The sequence below is a fragment of the Trachemys scripta genome, chromosome 23, assembly GCF_013100865.1.
Source record: "Trachemys scripta elegans isolate TJP31775 chromosome 23, CAS_Tse_1.0, whole genome shotgun sequence".
In the NCBI taxonomy this organism is placed as follows: Eukaryota; Metazoa; Chordata; order Testudines; family Emydidae; genus Trachemys; species Trachemys scripta.
This window is the reverse complement of record NC_048320.1, coordinates 6,491,628-6,514,999: the sequence shown is the minus strand read 5'-3', so window position 1 is coordinate 6,514,999 and position 23,372 is coordinate 6,491,628. Positions and strand designations below refer to the sequence as shown.

At 53.7% G+C, this 23,372-nt stretch overlaps 1 protein-coding gene across 1 annotated transcript in view; it reads right to left on the bottom strand.

Annotated features, from left to right (window-relative positions):
* Positions 1–8,666, bottom strand: part of ITGB3 (integrin subunit beta 3) — a gene marked incomplete at its 3' end in the record, with an annotated part of 31,413 nt that extends 22,747 nt beyond the window's left edge. The window contains 1 exon segment of the mRNA XM_034756056.1: positions 8,383–8,666. Within this exon segment, the coding sequence (XP_034611947.1) occupies positions 8,383–8,446 (64 nt within the window).
* Positions 8,667–23,372: the final 14,706 nt, after the last annotated feature.

The following is a 23,372-nucleotide window of genomic DNA, read 5'->3' as shown; positions in this document are numbered from 1 at the left end:
GGGCAGGAGCATCGTAGCAGTTTTGCCTCAGTTTCCCCTGGGTCTTCCAAAACTCCATTCAGCCTCCAACGCCTTCCAAGCTGCTTTGATGACTTAGCCCTCCAGCTAAGCCACGTTTAGCCCCACCCTTTGCAGGGTACCAGTGTCTCCACGCCTTACGGCGGTGTAGCCGGGAGCAACACCTCCAGAGTTAGGTCGCTGTAAACTGTCTTGCATCACCCTAACTCTGTAGCATGGACCTGACCTCAGACCTGCCAATTCTTCTTCCTCCCCTGTATCAGGGCTCCCCCATTCCTTCTTCCCCCGGACAGCAAGGGTCCCCTCCAGCCCTCTCATGAGGGTCTAAAGAGTCCGCTTAGCTTAGCTTCAGGGTCCTCCGGCTCACAAGGACTCCTTCCCCAGACCCTGGCCGTCAGAGAGCTAACAACTGCCCCTCTCTTCCCTTACCGCCATCTACTAGACTCCTCATACAGTCACACCACTACGCTCCCTTACCCTGCTCCAGAGCCTTTAAAAATCCCAGTAAAGCACTTTCCCAGAGTATCTTCTGTCACCTTCAAGTAGCTAAATTCATCCTGCTTTTCCTGGGAACACGCCCTGCATTCCCATATCAGCTAATCAGCTGTTTCTTTAACCTGACCTGCCTTTCACAACCCATTGTTGTGAGGCCTCAATAAAGATCAAAATGATTATTCAACCCACCGTGACTAGTCAACACTGCAAATGTAAGAACTTCACTGAGCCCCACCGAACTTTGCTGAGTAGTGCATTTGCCTTGATTCTGGGGCTTTTTTTTATAGCCTTTTCTTCCTCGGCCAATAATTCTTGTCATTCCTTTTTAAACTAATCTTTAAATCCCTGATTACTCAATGGAATCTTTAGAGCAATTTCTCCATATATATATATGCGCTTTTTCTCCACTCACTGATTCACTCCCCATCCCAGCTCAGGTTTTTCCTTTTAAGGCCCACACCCTGTGGTGGTGTGTTGGGGCCTGGCTAATTGAACAGGGCTGGCTGGCCCCAGGCCTTAAAGGGGCAGGCTGCCAGTCACAGGGTGCTGGGTGACGTTGCTGGCCTGCGATACACAGGTCAGACTAATCTGGTGGTCCCTTCTGGCCTTAAACTCTATGGTTCTCCAGTGACACTGCCTCTTCCTGCACCTCAGTTTCCCCATAGAAACACGGAACTGCACCGTCTTCACTAGGATGCTGAGCATTCGTGTAACTGGTGTCTGCAAAGTGTGGGGGGATCCTTCGTGCAAATGACTGATCGCTAAGTAGCACCCTCTCTGGCTGGTGGCAGGTGTAATGCTGTTACTCTGTGGATCAGCACAGGGTGGGAGGGACACAGCACACACTGAGCAGTGGGTTACACATGCACATGCTTTCCTGGAAAAGAGGCTCCCATCACCAGTAACCCCCCTCCCAGAGCCCCTATAGACTGACTGGTCCCTCTGATTTGAGGGGAGAGGGATAGCTCAGTGGTTTGCGCATTAGCCTGTTAAACCCAGGGTTGTGAGTTCAATCCCTAAGGGGGCCATCTAGGGCAAAAATCTGTCTAGGGATTGGTCCCCCTTTGAGCAGGGGGTTGGACTAGATGACCTCCTGAGGTCCCTTCCAACCCTGATGGTCTAGGATTTCAATCCATCCAGGGCTTCTTGGCATCCGGCCTCCACCTGAAGTGCCCTTTAACGAGGGCTTATGGATTTTATCAGTGCCGTGCCCACACCAGCCAGAGAGGGCGCTCTTTAGCTACACGGTAACCCACCTCTGCGTGGTTTGTGAGTTCTCTCCCGGCGGAGCTGTGCGGTTGTACCGCGCCTGGCACAATGAGGCCTAGGGGTCTGACAAAGGCGCTAATATAATACAAACAATGCTAACTGGTGGGACTGGCTGCAGGAGGGGATGCTGCGTGTAAACGGGTCCTGTTGTGGGGAAGAAGGGAGCCAGAAGAAGCAACTGGCTGAGGGTGACCCGGTGACTGATGCCCTCTCTCCTGTTACTGAGGCCCTGGGATGATTCAGCCGGGTTTAAATCACCAGGGCTCCTGCTCCAGCCCCATCGCTTGCCCCACTGCAGCGGATATTGATGGGACAGAGGCTGGACCGAGAGGCGCCCGTCACAAAACCTGACGGCCTGACGCCCTGCCCCAGGATGGCCTGGCTCTGTGCACTGCAGCTGCAGATGCGGGGGTGGAAGCACCAGCTAAGGGGATGGGAGAAGGGGAAGGCAGGAAAATGAAAGCAGAGCAGGAAGAGGAACTGGTGAAGCGATAACGGCTCGTAGGAAGTTGCTTAAACAGCAAGCGGGGTGCCCAGACTGGTTCTTTGCCTCAGAGCAGGAAGGGACACCCTTCCTGGGCTCGCTCCTTAAATGGCCAGAGGAACGTACGCACGGCTTTTGGCCCTCGCTGGGACAGGGCATAATGGGCCTGCCCTTAGCCAGCGCGGGGCACACGGCCGGGCTCCCTGCTCCATTGGAAGCAGCAGCTCACGTCAGTCATTTGCACAGGGCAGGGGCGCTGTAGGCAGGCTGATGCACGCTGTAAAACTCAGCCCCCAGCCCTCTTCAGGGACCAGGTTTTCCAAAGAGTGGTGGGTGCTGGGGGCAGTTTAATGGAAAGGGGTCTGTTCCCCACCCTGTATATCCTACCAGGAGAGCCTTCGTCACCCATGTACAGGGAGTGTCGGATTCTGCAGCGTTGGGCATTCACTCTGCACGGGTGTCAGTGCCCAGCCCAGGAGTGAGGAAAAGGGCCATCAATGCTGAGCTTTGCCCACGTAATCCCCAGCTTTCATGCAGCACTTTTCACCCATAGATCTCAAAGTGCTTCACAACCATTATCCCTATTATACAGATGGGGAAATCGAGGCATGGGGAGCTGAAGTAACTTGCCTAACATCACCAGGACTAGAACCTGGTTTTCTTGAGTCCCAGAGCAACACTCCTTCCATAAGACCACCAAAGACCCTTATTTAAGAAGATAAGTCTCTACTGACCACCCAAATTCACACGTCACTAAGTGCCCATCTAGATTGAGGGCATTCCTACCAGCGTAGCTACAGTGATATTACAGTCAGCCCCCTGCTGTATAGATACACAGGTATAGATGGTTATCACCCAGCCTTTCGGCTCCCCTGCCCCCATCAGTGTCAGAGCTCACCAGCCCTGCCAAGACCCTGCCAAGCTGCAGTCCGGGGAGGGGGGCACTAGGAGCCTGGGGACTGGATTTCGTTTGTTCATCACAGCTGGAAGACAGCCAGAAAGGGGCTCAGAGAGAAGCTTAGTGCTAGGGAAATCTCAAGGGACGCATTAGCCTAGAGGCACAAAGGGACCCTCAGTTGGCCATTATGGGGGTTCAGGATTATGCACTGGGTCTTGCAAACCACTGGTGCTCCTGCTAGATACATAAAACACAGAGGGTCTCTTTGAAAGCTAAGGGGGCTCAGGCCCCAGGGGTGGGCAGTGTCCAGCCCCCCTCAGAACAAAACCTGGGAGGCAGCTCTCGGGTCTGTGATGCCGCCCGGCATCCCGCAGGTTCAAACCAGCGCTGCTGCAGTCTCGCTGCTGGAGGGAGAGGGGAGGGTGCTCAGGAAGGCTCCCTGACCCCGCTGCAGCCCTATCATTTCCTCCATTCTTCACTACTGCCTTCCTAAGAACCACATCCACCTGCTGACTCATGGGCTGCGGTCACCACAGTGCAGCCGTGCAGCACTCAGCCCACAGGGCTTAGTTCTCCTTTGACAGCTGATCTGCAGGGCTTGCTTCCTATCCGATGGGCTTTCTCCCCTCCGTGTTCGGGGCACGTTGACAGGGGTGGTCGTTAGCCTCAACCCTGGGCTAGCCCCACACAGCTGTGTTAGGGACAGGGCCCTCGGAGGACTGGGTCGACGTGGGGGGGGCTGAAGCTGGCTCTGCCACCGACTTCCTGTGTGACCTTGGGCAAGTCACTTGGACCGAGTGTGGCAGCGCCCGTCCTGGCTGTGGACCTGAGCTAGAGGCCATCTGTTGGACACAAAGCACTAAATACGTTGGGCTAAAGAACACAGGGACAAATGACTCCCCATCTGTGTGTTGCAGCCACGCTGAGCAGCCGGGACCTGGCGTGGGAAGGTCTCCTCTGGAAGGGTCCTGCGCTAGGAACTCCATGGAGCACTGTTCACCCGAGGCTGAGCTGGTCGTGCCAGCACTTGGAGCCGAGAGCTCAGCTGTGGCTAAACTCTGGGGCTAGGCCTCCTCTCCAGCCCTCCTGAAATCTCCCGTCTCTCCCGCGCCCTCAGCGATGATGCATGCCACCTCAGCTGCTTTCCAACCTGCACTACCACTTAGCCCCTGTCTGCTCCGTTACCGTCCTGGCCACTTCCTTTTGATTCACTGCAGTAAGGCGAAGGGCCAGGGGGTTTTCAGGGCTGGCTACAGGCAGGTGGTGAGGGAGAAGCAGACCCAGCAATGCTGGTCCCAAAGGAATTGCGCAGAGCTAACCCTGCCAGAGCCGATCTCTGTCGACGGACCGCCAAGTCTCCTTCCCTGGGGCCGGTGTAACTGGCACACAGCGGGGTGAAACTGGCGCCAGTGAGATCTGACTCAGGGCCCTGGTGCCATCTCCTTTTGGGCGGGGATGGTCAAAGAAGCCAGCGGGGGCTAGGTGCACAAATCCCATTGACATTCAGTGAGAGTCAGGCATCTAACTCCTTTAGGCTCCTGTGACCATCCCGGATTTCACACAATTCCAAGCTCCTCTCGGAGGCCTCGAGCCATGTCCCCTGTCCCGTGCAGACCCCCGCAGGGCGCTGGCACTACAGAGCCATCTATCTGTGTCTTCTCTCTGGCTGGACTTGGGGGGGCTCTGCTGGTTCATGGCGCAGTCAGCGCTCTGGCTGCCAGGTGACAAACACAACGGGCTGGGTCTCCATTGTCCGACCCCTTGTGTCCTCACTTACACTCGGGCAAAGTGGGAGTAAAACAACTCTCCCGCTGCAGGGAGCGGAGAATTCAGATGTGGCAGCATTTTATCCCCGGGGCAGACTGGCCAGCCAGCGTCCCGAGCATGGGGATCTGTATTGTACGCCAGTGTCTGTTCCCTGCCCAAGAACATTAGCTGGAGGGGGGCTAAATTAGATGGGATGCCAGCAGGAGAGAAGGAGTCATATCTCCAGGCTGCCGCCTGGTTCTGATGGCAGCAGCGGCTGTTGCCCGGGGGTACTATACAGGTCGTGATGAGCTGGGAGGCAGGACCCTGCGTGCACCCACCCCTGGAGGTTCTGATGAACCATGGTAATGGCGGAGCAAAGTCTGAGTGGTTTGAGATATTAACAGACGCCCGGAGATGAGACTGAACACACACCTTCCCCAACGCATTTCTAGCCTAGTGCCCCAGCGCTGAGACAAGACTCCCCTGCAAGGAATACAAAGGGGGGGGTGGTCTTTACAGTCCCTGCTGGACACAGACAGCCTCCATCCTTCTTTCTGGACCTCTAGCTCCCAGCCTGTGCTGCCCAGTTTCCCCACATGTGGTCTCCCCGAAGTCCTGGCCCGGCCCAATCCACACAGGAGAGAGTGCGCACTGCGACAGGCTATCCGCAAAGGATAACGCCCCCCAGACCATCACGATGCTCTGCGGCCGTGCACCTCGTGTCGACATCTACCCCAGTGCCACGCGGGTGGCAAACGCTGCCCGTCGGCTTTCTGGGGGGCTGGACCCCTCTTTCTGTGCTGTTTGTACAGCACTTACCACAACACACGGAGTAAATAATAGGGATCATTCCTCCACTCAGCTCGCTCCGTGGTACACAAAGCCTCGTTGAAAAACCCGGGCAGTCCACACATCAGAAAGCACAACCTGTGTCCCCATCCAGACTTACCCCTAGGCTCCGGCTATGGATTCGCTGACACCAAGCGGGTTTTATTACAGCCAAATAATCAATGTGCAAGAGTTTTCTCACTGTAAAATCCTCAGTAGAGACAAGGCCCGGGTAATTTTATTGCATGGTAGCCAGGCAAGGCCAGCGGTGAACTCGCTGTCTGGAGCTGCCCCCGCCCAGTTTACCTCAGGGTAAAACCAAAGTGCGGCCAGCGGCCAGCACCTAAGTGGTTGTTATCCCATGATAAAAACACACCTATTTTGTCAGCCGGCGTGGGCAGAAGTCAGAGGTGATGTGTCAAGTGCGGGTCTCACTGACTCACACCCGTTCACCACAGCTGGTGTGCAATACACATGCAAGGAGCTGAAAGGGGGCAGGCTGCATCACCATAGCCCTGTTCTCTGAGTCTGGCCCCATGTACCCTGTCTGCGCTCAGTCTTCCCCTGGCCCAGGACTGCTGGACAGGACCTCACGGTGGGTAAGTCAGCAGCAAGAAACTCAGCTGCTAGGCCTGGGCAGGATGGGGGTAACCTCATGGGAGCAGCAGGAAGGGCTATGAGATGGGGCGTGGGAATGGCTGAAGAGAGACCCGGCTGAGTCCTCCGCACACAGCTTTGCAGCTCAGGGATTTGGGATCCAGCTCTCATGTGACGTTAGCTTCTTTCACTGGGAAAATCCCAAACTTGGCCTGGCTCTCAGCTGCCTCTGCAGGATGTGCCCTGGGCATTTCCTAGTACGTTTCTTTCCTGGGCAGAGGCTGGGAATCTTCCTGCTAGACAGGGACACACACCCAAACATACACACCCACGCCCAGACACCAGCCCATCGCAAGGCAAGTGCACGTCCACACTCCTGCCAATGGTGCCATTGCACAGCACCACACACCAACCACACCCACACTAACATCAACAGTGCAACCACACACACCAAACACACACTTCCACACACACCAAACACACCCACACTAACACCAACAGTGCAACCACACCCACCAAACACACCCACACTAACACCAACAGTGCAACCACACATCACCAACCACACACTTCCACACACACCAACCACACCCACACTAACACCAACAGTGCAACCACACACACCAAACACACACTTCCACACACACCAAACACACACACACTAACAGTGCAACCACACATCACCAACCACACACACCAACCACACCCACACTAACACCAACAGTGCAACCACACACACCAAACACACACTTCCACACACACCAAACACACACACACTAACAGTGCAACCACACATCACCATCCACACACACCAAACACACACACACACACACTAACAGTGCAACCACACATCACCAACCACACACACACCAAACACACACCAAACACACCCACACTAACACCACCAGTGCAACCACACATCACCAACCACACACTTCCACACACACCAACCACACCCACACTAACACCAACAGTGCAACCACACACACCAAACACACACTTCCACACACACCAAACACACACACACTAACAGTGCAACCACACATCACCAACCACACACACCAACCACACCCACACTAACACCAACAGTGCAACCACACACACACCAAACACACACCAAACACACCCACACTAACACCAACAGTGCAACCACACATCACCAACCACACACTTCCACACACACCAAACACACACACACACACTAACAGTGCAACCACACATCACCAACCACACACTTTCACACACACCAAACACACACAAACCAACAGTGCAACCACACATCACCAAACACACACTTCCACATACACACACAGTGCAACCACGCATCACCAACCACACACTTCCGCACACAGACACACACACACAGCGCTCCTAGAGCTCAGGGCCAGGGCAGGTTAGTCCCACACACACCACACACCTCGTTAGTGTTTTATCTCAGGTAGTTTTAATCAGCCCAAGCAAAGGGGCCCCGGGAGCTCTGGCACTGACAACTCCAAGCCTTCAAAAATCAAGCGCTTGGCTTTAAAATCATGAGATGTTAAAAACAATCAATTCGGGGGTTCGCTGGATTTCTCTTCCGGTCGGGGCGGGGGGGCGGGGTGTCACCTTTCCCAGCGATCCTCTGCAGCCGGGAGGCTTTTCAAAAGCGACTCTCGTGCAATCCCTTGAGTCCGGGGCTTGAAGAAAAGGACCAGGCTATCGCAAGCCTCAGGAAAAGCCCCCAAGCCGTTGCAACATCTCGCTGCTCGGGGCAGGACACCTCAATCTCCTGCAGCCCAGGGGCCCCGCAAGCAATGGCCGGCTCGGATCTGGAGAGCACCCCAACGCCTAACGCCCCAGCACCCCCCCAACAGGAGAGAGAAACACAGAGCCAGGCACTTTCTCCCCCCAACGCGCACACATCCCCTCCGGCCACAGCGGGATGGAGACATCGCTGCAGCCTCCCGCTCCGGAGACATCCCGCTCATCGGCCCCCGGGGTAACCCAGCGCGGCCCCAGGGTAACCCAGCGCGACCCCCAGCCGCCAGGCAGCGTCCGAACCTACCTTGGAGTCCCGCCGCGCACAGCGCGAGCACGAGGGTCCGCAGAGCCAGGCGGGGCCCCCGCATCTTCTCCGCGTCTGGACCGCAGCGGTGGGGAGGCGGCGAGGGCTGGAGCCCGGGGCTGGGGCTGCCGGAGCTTTTGAGCCGCTTGGGGGATGAATCATGAGGCGGAGGGCTCGGGCTGCCTGGAGGAAACTCCGCCGTCAGCTTTGAGTCAGCGACTGCCCCCGCCTGTCTGCCTGCAGCCCAGCGCTCCTGCTTCTCCCTCCGTTTCCTCCTCCCAGGGCCTTATAAACCCAGCCCCGTGACCCCCGGCCTGCAGCCACGCTGGGGCCAGAGCCAGTCTCTGCCTCTGCTCGAGCTAGAGATGCAGCCTGGATCCAAACCCTGCGAGTCACCCCCAAACTCCGGGGTGCAAAACACCCAACAGCCCCAGTTCTCCTCTGGCTGACACCGGCGTAACTCCGCTGAAGTTACTGGCCTGATGCTGGGGGGATCCCACTCGGGGTCTGAACGGATAGCCGCTCGGCCGCAGGGGGCTGCGTTCGGATCCAGCCGTCCCAAAGGCGGAGGAAGTTTAGACCTGGTTCAGAACTTTGGGCCTGATTCTCCCCCTAGCTGCACCAGTTTTACCTCGTTGACCAAAGTGGAGTCACTCCAGATTTACGCTGGTGTGAGAGACGCTTTGGGTCTCAGACCCAGCTCGACTGTGGGGAAGTATCCAAACTTTGCGGGGGCTTGTCCGATCTGGGGAAATCTCTGATCCTTTTGGATCTGCCCAGAGCCCGGAGTCCTACCAGTCCTCGGAGCATGGCTGGAAGGGGCCAGAAGCCACAAGGAAATGAACCTCTAGTACTAAGATTGGAAGCGCTCCGGAGCAGGGACTGAACACCCCTGCACAGCCCCGGGGGGCCCTGCCACTCCCCCAGCAGCTCCCTGCCACTGGCAGGTTTAGCCTTCCCTTGGGAGGATGCTATTTGGGGCCAGTAGGGGCTGGGACAGCCGGTCTCTGCTCCCTCTCCTCTGTTGGGGAGCAGCCCCTGTGCGCATGGCCCCGGGACATGCTCCATCACTCACAGTCTGTAAATCAAAGCTGGGTCTCTTTCCAAAAGATACAGGCTAGCTCAGTCAGAGCTGCTGGGCTGAGTGCAGGAGTCACTGGGCGAGGTGCCCTGGCCCGGGCTAGGCAGCAGGTGAGACTGGATGAGCCAAGCGATGAATCCGTCTACGACTGTGCTCTCCCACCCCAGCCCTGCCCTGTTGTGTCCCTCCCTGGGGCACCGTTTGCCTCTGTCTATACCGCACCTAGCACAGTGGGGACCCCCGATCCTTGCTCGAGGTAGCTAGATGCTACCCTAACAGTAACATGAGGCAGGGGGTGAAGAGAAGGACATGTCTGTTTTCCTCTTCCTCCAGCCCTTCCCCTTTCCAAGCTGCAGGAGCACTTGAGTGAGGATGAGCTGTTGGTAGATATGCCTCATGCCAACTCAGCACCCGAGTGGCCGGAAAATCAGAGCTCTTAGCCCCGCAACCACCTGCTTTCCACAGCCTTCGGAGTGATTTAACACCAGCTCTTCGGCAAAGGAGCCCAACTCGCCCCTGCAGCTGGGCAAACTGCCTGACTGTGTCTGTATCAGCGATAGTTATATTACAGGAGCAGCTACAGCCCAGTCAGGATCAGGGCCCTGTTGTGCTGGGTACTGTACACACACACACACACACACACACACACACATGCTGGGTACTGTGCACACACATGTGCTGGGTACTACGTACACACACACACACACACACATGTGCTGGGTACTGTGCACACACATGTGCTGGGTACTATGTACACACACACACACACACACACGTGCTGGGTACTGTGCAGACACATGCTGGGTACTGCACACACACGTGCTGGGTACTGTACACACACACACACACATGTGCTGGGTACTGTGTATACACACACACATGTGCTGGGTACTGTGTATACACACACATGTGCTGGGTACTGTACACACACATACACATGTGCTGGGTACTGTCTACACACACATGCTGGGTACTGTACACACACAGTAAGAGACCAAAGGTGGTGTTGAGCGAACACACGCCCTTAGCATGGGAAACTGAACCCAGCCCTGGGTCCAAGTAGCTGGGAGTGGGTACTGGAGAAAGAGTCAGAGAACGTTTGTAGGTGCAAGGACCGAGTGGCTGGTGCACCAGATTAGGGACCCAGGAACCCCTGGTTCTCTTCCAGACTTTGCTGCTGCCTGTTATGAGATGTTGGGCAAGTAACTTCACTTTCATCTACCTCTATTTTCACTCTTCCCCTTTGTCTAGTTGGACGAGAACCTCTTCAGGGCAGAGACCATCTCTCACTATGTGTCCATCCAGAACCCAGCACGCTCCAGCCCTGATCGGGATCTCTGGATTCTACTGTAATAAAAACACTTCCATACAAACTGTGGTTCCAAAAAAATTCAGGTTGCCAAGTCAAGCACTTGGCAGTTAGGAAGTGCCAGAACTGAGGTTGCCCAGGTACCTTTCATTGGCCCTCTTTGTGTGTATGCATGCCAACGGGCCCCCTTTGTGCGTATGCATGCCAACGGGCCCCCTTTGTGCGTATGCATGCCAACGATACAATCTTTAATGACACGATCGCATACTATTTTGTTTGCCACCGGACCCTCCCTGGCTCAGCACACACCATGGACAGTGCTCACAGAAGGGGCAGGTATTTGACATTTCTTTGTATCCTGCTCATTCAAAGGGCAGCTCAGGTCTTATTTAACGCACCCCCCTCCAAAGCCTGCTCTCAATACAGAATGATTGATTTCCCCCCGCATGCTTCTGTTGGGCGTTCACCAGAGTACCCGAGGGCATCACAGACATTCATGAATTTATCTTCACCACCTCTTCACATGAGGGGCTGCTGTTAGCCTTGTTTTTCTGATGGAGAACCTAGGCCCAGTGAGATTAAGGCCAAAAGGGTCAAAAGTGTTTTGAGTGCTCGACTCGAGAGAACTGGGGCCCGCGAATCTTCACAGGACTTAGCATTTTTACGTGATGTGCTCGGGGCACAGCTCCGTGTCTTCTGCTGTAGCTGTGAGCGTCCAGCACTTCTGCACCTCAGATCCCCCCCGGTCTCAAGCTAGGCACCTAGACAACGAGGAATACACCATTAGTAACCCCTGGTTTAAGTGACTCGCCTGGCATCACCCAGGAACGTAGGCAGGGATAGAATCCAGTTCTCCAGAGAAGCAGTCAGCTGCCTCACATGGACCCAGATTGGCACCCCCAGGTCATCAGCACGGCCAGGCCCTTAAGCTCTGCTGCTTAAGCTAACAGAGTAACTGGTAGCAGTCGTAGGCTGTTCTCCTCGATGTGGACCCGTCGTCGGAGGATGAGACGTGCTTTGACAGTGGGTTTCACAGGTAATTGCTGACAGCAGAGGGACATAGGACTCAGGAGGCCTGAGTTCAAGTGCAGGGTCTGGAAGGGAGTGTGGACTAGTGGTTATAGAAACCTTTCTGCCCTGTTCCCTCATGCGATTCCTGCCCCTCTCCACCCCCACGTTCTCGCATCCACAGAACCCTGCAACAACTTGGGAGGATGCAAGCAAAGTGCATGGGCAGAGCTACCAAGGGGCCCGGGCCTGGGACAGCAGGGAAGGGCGGCAGGCCACTAGTGGTGTGAGTGACTGACTCTGCCCGGCTTCCTCTCCAGGGGCATCAATTTTCAAAACACGCGTCCTGAACCCTCACTGGGTCCCTCAGCTGCCCCCGGGTCCTTTCCACGGTGTTCTGGTGCTGCCCCCTAGTGTCCTCATGGTCACACTGCTGCTGAGCAGATGCAGGAAAAAGTCATTGAGAAAAGTGTCTGCCCTCACACTGAACTTTTTGTCCTCTTGATTATAACCCCCTTAGTGCTGTTCTAACATGGAATTTCCGGTTAATTCCCCTGCTTCAAGCACTCACAGAAAAGTAGCAGGAATCCTGTAAGTATCACGGTAACATTCACTACCCACAACCTCTCCAACGCATCATCAGTGATCTACAACCCATCCTGGACAATGATCCCTCACTTTCACAGACCTTGGGAGGCAGGCCAGTCCTCGACCACAGACAACCCGCCAACCTTAAGCATATTCTCACTAGTAACCACACACCGCACCATAACAACTCAAACTCAGGAACCAACCCATGCAACAAACCTTGATGCCAACTCTGCCCACATATCTACACCAGCAACACCATCACAGGACCTAACCAGATCAGCTACAACATCACCGGCTCATTCACCTGCACGTCCACCAATGTTATATATGCCATCATATGCCAGCAATGCCCCTCTGCTATGTACATTGGCCAAACTGGACAGTCACTATGCAAGAGGATAAATGGACACAAGTCAGATATCAGGAATGGCAATATACAAAAACCTGTAGGAGAACACTTCAACCTCCCTGGCCACACAATAGCAGATATAAAGGCAAAAAAACTTCAGGACCAGACTCCAAAGAGAAACTGCTGAGCTCCAGTTCATTTGCAAATTTGACACCATCAGATCAGGATTAAACAAAGACTGTGAATGGCTATCCAACTACAGAAGCAGTTTCTCCTCCCTTGGTGTTCAAACCTCAACTGCTAGCAGAGCACCTCACCCTCCCTGATTGAACTAACCTCGTTATCTCCATACTGATTTATACCTGCCTCTGGAGATTTCCATTACTTGCATCTGAAGAAGTGGGGTTCTTACCCATGAAAGCTTATGCTCCCAATACTTCTGTTAGTCTTAAAGGTGCCACAGGACCCTCTGTTGCTACCCACAACAGTAACACTGTAAAGACTTTAATCGTGTTGACTGGCTGGTGTTTATGGAGATGGTCTTTAGGCTGAGATGCCCCACTGAGGCCTTAAAGACTCCAACTCCCTCTCTTTGAAGAGCTGGGGGATGTCCTGTAAAGGGCAGTTTGGTGTCGTGGCCCATCTTTATTCAGCTTCCCAGTCCCCTCTGCGGTCACAGAATCAGAAATGTGGGGCTGGAAGGGACCTCGAGAGGTCATCCAGTCCAGCCCCCCTGCGCTGAGGCAGGACCAATAAACGTAGCCCATCCCTGACAGGGGTTTGTCCAGCCTGTTCTTAAAAACCTTGAATGACGGGATTCCACAGCCTCCAGAGCTCGACTATCCTGAGAGTGGGAAAATTTTTCCTAATATCTCATCTAAATCTCCCTTGCTGCAGGTTAAGCCCATTGCTTCTTGTCTTACCTTCAGTGGAGATGGAGAACAATTGATCACTGTCCTTTTTGTAACATTCCTTAACATATTCAAAGACTTATCAGGTTCCCCCTCTCCGTCTTTACTCAAGACTCATGCCCGTTTTTTTTAACCTTTCCTCAGAGGTCAGATTTTCTAACCCTTTTATCATTTTTTTGCTGCTCTTTTCTGGCCTCTCTTCACATCTTTCCTAGCGTGGCACCCAGAACTGGATGCAGAACTTCAGCTGGGGCCTCACCACTGTCGAATAGAGCGGGACAATGACCTTCCGTGTCTTACGTATGACACTCCTGTTAATACAGCCCAGAATGACGTTAGCTTTTTTTGCAATGCATCACACTGTTGATTCATGTTCAATTTGTGATCTACTATAGCCCCCAGATCCTTGTCAGCAGGACGATCGCCTAGCCACTTGTTACCCATTTTGTAGTTGTCCATTTGATTTTTCCTTCCTAAGTGAAGAACTTTGCGCTTGTTTTTACTGAATTTCATCTTGTTGAACTCAGACCAGTTCTCCAATTTGTCAAGGTCATTTTGAATTCTAAGCCTGTCCTCCAAAGTCTTGCAACCCCTCCCAGCTTGGCGTCATCTGCAAATTTGATCAGCATGCTCTCCGCTCCATCATCCAAATCATTAAATGAAAATATTGAATAGTACCAGACCCAGGACTGACCCCTGTGGGACCACACTAGATCCACTTCCCAGGCTGACAGCAAAACATTGATAACTAGTCTCTGAGTACAGTCCTTCAACCAGTTGTGCACCCACCTCATTGTAATTTCATCTAGACCGCATTTCCGTAATTTGTTTATGAGAATGTCATGTGGAACTGTGTCAAAACCCTTCTTAAAATCAAGTTATATCACGTCTACTGCTTCCCTCCATCTGCTAAGCTAGAAACCTGTCAAAGAAGGAAATTAGGTTGGTTTGGCATGGTTTGTTCTTCACTATTTTAATCTTATTATCTTTTAGATGCTCACAAATTGTTTAATAATTTGTTCCAGTATCTTTCCAGGTATCAAAGTCAGGCTGATGGTCTATAATTCTCTGGGTCTTCTTTGTCCCCTCTTTTAAAGAGAGGTCCTAGATTTGCCCTTCTCTACTCCTCTGGGACCTCACCCATCCTCCAGGAGTTCTTGAAGATAATTGCTAATGGGTCCGAGATTGCTTTAGCTAATTCCTTATGTACTTAGGGTGAATTTCATCAGTCCCTGCTGACTTGAATACCTCTAACATATCTAAATATTCTTTAGCCGGTTCTTTACCTATTTTGCGTTCCTTCCCCCTTGTTGTTAATATTCATTTTGTTGACTATCTGGTCATTAACCTTTTTAGTGAAGACCGAAGCAAAATAGGCATTAAAGCCCTCCACCTTCTTGATGTCACCAGTTACTAGCTCTCTTTCCCCATTAAGTAGAGGATCTACACTTTCCTTTGTCTTTCTCTTGCTGCTAATGCTAAGAGAACCTCTTCTTGCCTTTTATCTCCCTTGCTAGTGTAACTCATTTTGTGCCGTTGCCTTTCTGAGTTTGTCCCTGCGCGCTTCTGCTGGTCTTTTGTGCTCCTCCTTAGCAATTTGTCCATGTTTCCACTTTTTGTAGGAGTCCTTTCTGATTTTCAGGTCATTAAAGAGCTCCGGATAGAGCCATACTGGCCACTTCATATTCTTCCAATCTTTCCTTCGCTTGGGGATAGTTTGCACTTGTGCCTTTATATTGTCTGCTTGAGAAGCTGCCAGCTCTCCTGAACTCCTTTTCCCCTTCAATTTCCTTCCCATGGGACTTCACCTGCAAGTTCTCAGCGCTTGCTAACGTCTGGTTTTTTGGAAGTCCTTTGGCCTTAGTCTGCTGCTTTCACACCTTCCTTTCCATAGAATCATGAAATATATCGTGAGCCCTTGCACCCAAATTGTCTAGGTGCCACAAGTACTCCTGTTCTTTTTGCAGAGTCACTACCGATTCCTCCGGTTAGTCTAAAATGGTGACTTCCTCCACTTTCTGAAACAAAAAGCTTTCCCCGGGACATTCCAAGAGCTTACTGGGAATTCTGTTTTGCCGTGTAACTTTTCCAAAAGATGCCTGGGTAGTTAAAGTCCCCCTGGTCCTATGAGGACTTGTGTTCAGGGCCGGCTGCAGGCACCAGCGAAGGAAGCAGGTGCCTGGGGCAGCCAGTAGAAAGGAGCGGCACTCCATCTGCTATTGGCCGGGTCTTCGGTGGCAATTGGGCGGCGGGGGGTCCTTCACTCCCTCTCTTCCTCCTTGGCGGCACTTCGGAGGCAGCTCAATCGTTTTTTTCCCCCTTCGCCGCTTGGGGCGGCAAAAAAGCTGGAGCCGGCCCTGCTCGTGTTTTGGATCTTTCTGTTGTTCGTTCTAGAAATGCCTCATCCCCCTCCTCTTCCTGATTTGGTCACGCTCCATTTCCTTTCTTGAAACCTGCCCTGGACCAGTGTGCAAGGCTGTGTTCCTATTTGACTCACTGGTGCAGAATGGCTCTGCCCATCCGACAACTGCCCTCTTGGCTGGGACCCCAGGGACTGAACCAACCTCCTGCCTAGCATGGGCCAGAAACGCTCAGCCAGTGATCCCTGCATCCAGCCAGAGTGAACTAGAGCGTATCCATTAGAAAATAGCTCCAGCCTTGCTCCAAGGACTCCAGAGACACTATCACACTCACCGTGCAGTGGGTTGCTTGGCACTTCCTCTCCTTATGCAGAGTTATTCATTCGGAGGGGTTACGGGGACGTGTGCAGAGTGTGCCTTGATTGGATTGGCCTCCCTCTGCGTTTACCTCACCCTTCCCGGACCCCCTGCCAGGGCTGCCGAGAGCGGGTTCGGGCCCCGGTGAAAATTTTTTTCGGGCCCCCCAGCAAGGGCGGACCGGCTAAACAGGGCCGACAAGAGAGGGGTGGGGAAGCCGGGCCCAGGGCCCCCTTCCGGACCACCGGGCCCCGGTAATTTGTACCGGCTTCCCCCCCTCTCGTCGTCCCTGCCCCCTGCTGCATAGCCTCCCGCACCCCGAGTGCTCCCTAACGCACACCTAGGTGGCGTGAGGCCTTCCCCTGCCCTCAGGAGCTGTGCGGGACTTGGAGCCGTCTCTTCCCCCCTGCCCTACTCAGACAAGAGACTCCGACCCCACCGCACCAGGTCACCCCTGGCCTACAAAGCATCTGGCCAGACCTGGTGCCCCACAAAGCTGACCATAAAACTCCCTTGCAAAGAGACACAAGGACGGCTACTGCCAGGCTGCAGCCACTAGAGGGGGCAAAAGTTTCTTAAATTGGGAGTGAAATGAACGGAGGGTTATTTTCTGCACTATGTGATCCTGCAGAGACAGTCCTTCCATGCCCGGGACTGACCCCCCCCCAGTGCGGCTGGGCCCAGGGAGCCTCTGGGTGAGGTGGGCTTTGCTAAGAGATCTCCACGCTGGGGTGGGGAGTCTCTGCTCTGGGCTGCCCAGGGTGTCTGGTTGGGTGCAGGTGTATTGGGGGGGGGGTTGGTTTTCTGCCATCCGATGCACGGCTCTGGCTGGGCTCAGGGGTCCTTGCTCCAGCACTAGGCTGGCAATAAGGGGCAGGGCCCCGACCAGTTGGGATGTACCTTATCTGTCTGAAGTTTGCTCTTCTTAGCCCCGTTGCACCAGCTCCTGATGCCCCGTCACAGGTGGGTGGCAGAGATGAGCAGGAACAGCTCCTAAGACCTCCCCTTCTGGGAGGAAGTATGGCCTAGTGATTGCAACGCAGGCATCGGCTCCAGAAGCCAGGTGCTCTACCAACAGGTAATGAGAGACGGCTCCTGCCTCAGACTGCTTCCAATCGAAATAGACAAGAGGCGGGGAAACTGAGGCACGGGGGCAGTGAAGTGACTTGCCCAAGGTCATGTTGCAGATCAGTGGCAGAGCCAGGAACAGAACCCAGGTCTCTTGACTCTTAAGCCAGTGCCCTTTCCTTAGTTCGATTACTGAGACTGTCAGCTCTTTGGGGCAGAGACCGTCTTTTTGTTCTGTGTTTGTGCAGCTCCCACCACTATAAGGTCTTGATCCACGGCTGGGACAGCAGGTGCTGCAGGAGGGCAGTGTACCATTAAATCTGGGCTGGTGCCGTATACTAAACCTCTCTGGCCTCCTTCCCTTGTATTAGGGAAAGTAACTGTGGTTTTGTGTCTCCCCGGCCGGCCAGCCTCAGAGCCTCTGGGGAGCAGCAGTGCCTTGCTAGAGGGCAATAAAAAGACCCCAAACAGCTGAAGACAGGCCTTTGTGGTGGGGAAGGCTGGTCTTGTGACTATAGCATGGGCTGGTGAGTCAGGACTCCTGGGTTCTTTTCCCAGCTGTGCCAGTGACTCCCTGCAGCACCTTGGTGAGTCTCCTCACAATGGTTCCTTCTAATCTTGAGATCTATGACGGGAACTTCCCAGACTTTGCCAGCCTCAGGGAGAGCCAGTGAGCTCGCAGGAACTCGATCCTTCCTCAGCTCCAGGGATCGGTGCCAGAGGCTTTTCATATCAGGTTAGCTTCTTGGGGGGAATGATCCCTGATAAACCCTGATGGTCACACCCAAAATGCTGGAATGAACAAAACTTCTGCACAACTCAGGAAATTCCACCTTGTACATCGACCCTCCTCTCACCATTGGAGGACTGGCTGGCCCATGGGACTGGTACTAGTAGACAGGGTCAAAGCAGTCCTGTTGAGAGACATTTGGAGCCCTGCCCCCGCCCATATCACCCCAGTTACAGGCATGTTAGGCCCCCCCTGAGTTCAGGGCCCATGTACAATGTCTCTCCCGCCCCCGCCCCCCCCATTAGCCCTGGGTCAAATGCTGCTCAGAGTGGCAGTGACCAGCAAGGCTTGGCATTTTGTGGTCTGGAACGAGCTGGTCTTAGTCAGGTGCCTATGGAGACGGTGTTACGAGGCTCACCATCCCAGAGCACTGCCCCCCACAGCAACACCCATCGCGGCAGCACTCCTGCCTCAGTTTCCCCACACCCATCTTCAGCCTTCTCCCACTGGAGAGGTGCTTTGCTGCAGTGACTTGGGCCCTCAGTCATTATCAAAACTCCACCCCCCGCCCCCGGGTATCCAAATCCAAAGCAAGCAAAACACAAAGCCTTTGCCCCACTAATCAATTGGGCCCGGCCCTGTCTTTCCCCAGGGGTCTGTCCTCTCTCCTCAGATTCAAACACTCTTCTGCCCACCCTCTGGGCTCAGCTTTCCCCCAGCCCACGCTCCTTTCCCTCCCTGCCCTCAGCCCCTCCTCGTATGGGAGCCTCTAGTTTGCTCCTTGGTCTTCCTCAGCCTTCCTGCCTGGAGCCTGCCACACACCCCTGCCTGCCTTGTGCACTTCTCCGGCCCTCTGCTCCGCAGGGCATCCTTCCTTTTAAGCCCAACACCCACCTCAGGACAGGGCTGACTGGCCCCAGGCCTCCTGGCCCCTGTGCAGGAGGCCGCCTTGTTCCTGGCGGGCTTCCAGTTTATAGAACGTTGCCACCAGCATGGCAGGCCCAGCACGGAGGCCAAGGAATGGGTGGGTCATGAGGATGAGAAGGATTGAGGAGACACATCGGGTGGCGCAGGGTGCTGGGAGTTTGCGCTGCTGCTGCTCACACTGTCCCTGAGCTCTGGAGAACTAGAGGCCTCCAGGCTCCCGGGCTGTCAAGCTGGAACTCGTCGCAAGCACATTTAAAAATAACAGCAATCATAACTGGCAACGCATTACTGGAGACGGGTGGCAACTGGCGTCAAGATGTCTCTATTGCCACCATGACCAATCAGTAGCAGGGGTAGACCTCAGGTCCTTCTGCTCCGAAAGCCCATTCCCCGCCCAGTCCTGCTCCAAAAGTCACTTGAGCTAAAGGAGAATCTCCACTAAGTGTTAGCAATATAGGGCTTATGATATGCAGTTGAGCATTACTGATTCCATCCAGTGTGGGGCAGCGGTACACATACAGTCTAGCCTGTTCACTACAAAATGTAGTAATAACCAATGGCCGGTCTTTGCCCTTACCGTCCTGAAGCTTTCAACTCTCACCTGTCCTGTCAAGGTGTTTATGGGCCCTCAGGGTGAATCCCATGGAATAACAGTAGGGCCCAGTGAGGAGATTAAATACCTTTCAGGATCTGGGCCAAGGCCAGTTTCTGCAGGAGCTGTCCCTGCTTTGGCTGCTCCAAAATCCTGATGTGGAGTATGGATGGGAGACTCTGCAGGATAGCACTTGACCTTGCTTCCCTTCTCTGAAGCCGGGGGATGTTTTTGCACCATGGTAACAATTCCAGGCTTGCAAACTCCTGTCATTGGATTGGATGCAATCAAGAAAACTTTGGATTCAACTTTTAGGGGCTGAAGCTCCTGCTTCCTTAGGGACTCTTTTTATTTTATTTTATTTTAAAAAGGATAGCTGGAAGGATACCAGCACAGGAAGCATTTTTTAGCCTAACATCAACGTATTAAAAAAAAAAACCCAAAACGGTTCTCGCTCTGCATTGCTTACTAGGCTCTGAGATTAACCACTTTGCCATGAACTTTAAAAACACTCCCTCCTTAGGCACTTTAAAGGTGGTCTGCAAAAAGGGTTTGTGCCTCTTTTTTGCTTCTGAACGATGGATGGGGGAAGGCCTGGCAGACTGGTTGGGATTTGTAAAAGATTTTATTTCTGTCTGGAAGGCCAAAACTGGGCTTTGATTGGAGGACTCCTTGGAAGACTCAGAGATGCATAGCAGGAGCTTTCAGAGTTTGGTATTTCCCCAACGTAGCTTTCCTCCCGAAGAGTTGGAATAAAAGGCCTGAATCCGGCAAAGACTTAGGCATCTGCATTCGGTATGGCTGTGAGTAGCCCCAGTTAAGTGGATGGAACTTTGCTCCCATGTAAATGTAAACGGGTGCATAAACCCTGGAAAGGACATTTTTTAACTTCCCTGCGCACGTGTGATATCCTAACTAGAGCTGGGCACCACTCTTCATCTGAACCGTTTCTTCGCTGAAAAACGCAAACCTGGGTTGACCGAAACGTTCTGTGAATTTGTGTTGAATTTGCTAAATTGTTTCAACAGGAAAAAAAAAAAAAACCCACTTAAAAAAAAAAATCGGAAAAAAATCAAAATGTTTTGTTTCTACATCTTCACATCAGAACAACTTTTTGTTTAGAAATTTACCTCCCTGTCATTTAAAAGCGAACCCACCTACGAACGACATGAAACGATTTGGGCTGGGGTTGAACATCCAACTCCAAACCATGGGCTGGTTTGCTTTGGGATGGTCAGCGAAGGGAAAAATCAGTTCTTCCCCCAGGGCTGGTCATACCCTTACAGGTTCCCCGGCGGGCAGGTCTTCAGGGAAAGGCCTGAATAGCGAATGTTAAAAAACAAGCAATTTAAAAATACGCTTTTTAAAACTTTCAGGCCTTCTCTATCTGCCACAAAAAGGCAAAAATGGGCACGAGTCCCATACCTTTCTGGGTTACAAGTCACCCTTAAAAGGAAAGGAAACCTCCCCCCTTAGTCCTGTCCCACCTTGCTGCAAAGTTACTGTTCACCCTCCCTCAGCCAGTCATCTTCAGTCCCCTCTCAACACCCCTCCTGCTATTAATCTCCATTTAAGCCTATTCTAAAGCCCACAGCTCCGATAGCCTTCTGCATTCCGCACACGGCAGAACCAGCCAATAATTATAGTAACAATAAGGAGAGAGGCTTGTCTGCCAACCCCAAGCAAATAAAAAAGAAATCACGACAAAGCCAGCCAGCGACAGCTCTAGAAGGGTTCTCCCCTTTTATGGTGCCCCAGCGTGTTCACCGTTAGCTAATAGGCTAATGCTAACAGCAGCTGAGATCAGACAGCGAGGGGGGGCCGCCTGCGAACAGAAAGTGTCGCCGGGTTGGTAGAGAGAGGTCTGACAATGGGGAGTCCTGGTTTCTAGTCCTTGGTCTAGGGGGAAATGTGCTTTTCAGAGTCAGAGCAGTGGTCAGGGAGCCAGGAATCTCCGGATTCTCAGTCGTCCTGCACCTTGCGCAACCATTGGCACCCGTGCCAAACGCTCTCAGTCTGATTGGGTAGCACTTTGTGCAGTGTAAATGATAGCACCGGGGGCAGGGCAGTGGGGAATGCAGCCCCTGGTTTCTATTCTACTCACAGCGTGGCCTTGGAGCCAGTTGCTTAGGCTGAAATTTCCCAAAGTGGGCATTGATTTGGGGGTGGGTCTCTCCATTTTTGGATGCCCGGATGGGGACCCCAAGGTGACCCAAGTTGGGTACCTAAAAATCAGAGACATCCCAAGTCAGTGGCTGTAGTTTGGCCTTAAACTGCTCTGTGCCTTAGGGTACGCCTACACTGCAAAACCCAAACTGCGCCAGCGAGTCTCAGACTCAAGGCCTGTTCTATGGGGCTGAAAACAGCAGTGTAGACATTCCGGCTCAGGCTGAAGCCCGGGCTCTGAATCCCAGCGTGGTGGGCGGGTCCCCGAAGGGGAACGTCTACACCGCTGTTTCTAGCCCAGTAGCACAAGCCTGAGTGACCTAGTTGACCCAGGTTCTGAGACTCACTCCCGTGGGTCTTGTTTTACTGTGTAGACGTCCCCTTGGTTTCCATATCTATAAGACGGGGATAATAGCTCAGGTCCTGAGAGGCGTGAGTCATCTTTGTAAAGGAATTCCCAAGGCTCAGCGGGAAGACGGGATGGAAGATCAAAGGGCTGTAGGACGCAAAGCACAGACTGTGGAGATTAACCCTGCGCCGGTGGGTCTGTCTGCTGAGGGATTGAGTTTACAGAGCGACTGGTAACCAACCCGCCGATTCCCCCCTCCCCAGGGGATGGACGTGACGTGCCAGCCCTAGGAAGGTTATAATAAAATCAGGCTACAGATTGGCTGGCCCTGCTCTCACCTCTGCCCCCAGCATCCGCATCAGCTCCCTCTGGGTTTGGTCCCTACATGGATTTCGGGGGGTGGGGAGCACTCTCTGAACCCCGGTCCGCAACTGGTCTGTCCCAGCCACTCGTCCTCTCCTGCGGCAGGTCAGACATAGGAGGCCCCTAACAAGAATGACGGAGCGGAAGAATCCAGCCAGTGGGCCAAAGCATCCCCCCAAAATAACAGACCAGAGCAGGAGCCCCCTCCACTCCTGGACGGACTATTTTGTGGGGGGGACCTCATGGGGATGGGTCTGGAGATAGGGGGTAGCTACCCCCCACTTTGAAGCTGCTTTCCCAGCCAGGGGAGTGAGGGAAGGGATCTTGGCATTGCTAGGACTCACCTGAAAATTCTTCTTCCATTCCCCACCTCTTCAGAACGCCATCTGCTCTCCTCCGTCCCCTGGTCAGCCCACTTCTTCCCTCTGCCTTCTGCTCTCCTCAGCCCCTGCTGGTCTCAGCTCCCTGTCTCCCCAGTCCATCCTGGGAATTGGACGGGGCTAGGGTCCTGTGAACAAAGTAGCAAGCGGGCATGTGGTTAAGGCTGGTATAATGCACATGCCCAAGGGGGCAGAGCTAAGGGTATGTGCATGAGGGGGCGGAGCAACCTTCATTGTGCCCCCTCCTAACTTCTGAGCACTCAGCTTGGCAGCCTTAACATTCCCAGCAGGTTGTTTTTCAAAGCATGGGAGACCCAGTGGGGGAGACCTGGGGGGCACAGCCCATGGACTGGGGGTCCAGAAATGGGTGGGATGGCACTGAACTGGGGGGGGGGGGGGGGGGGGGGGGGGTTTGGGGCTGGGTCAGAGGAAAAACTGCCCCCTTAAAA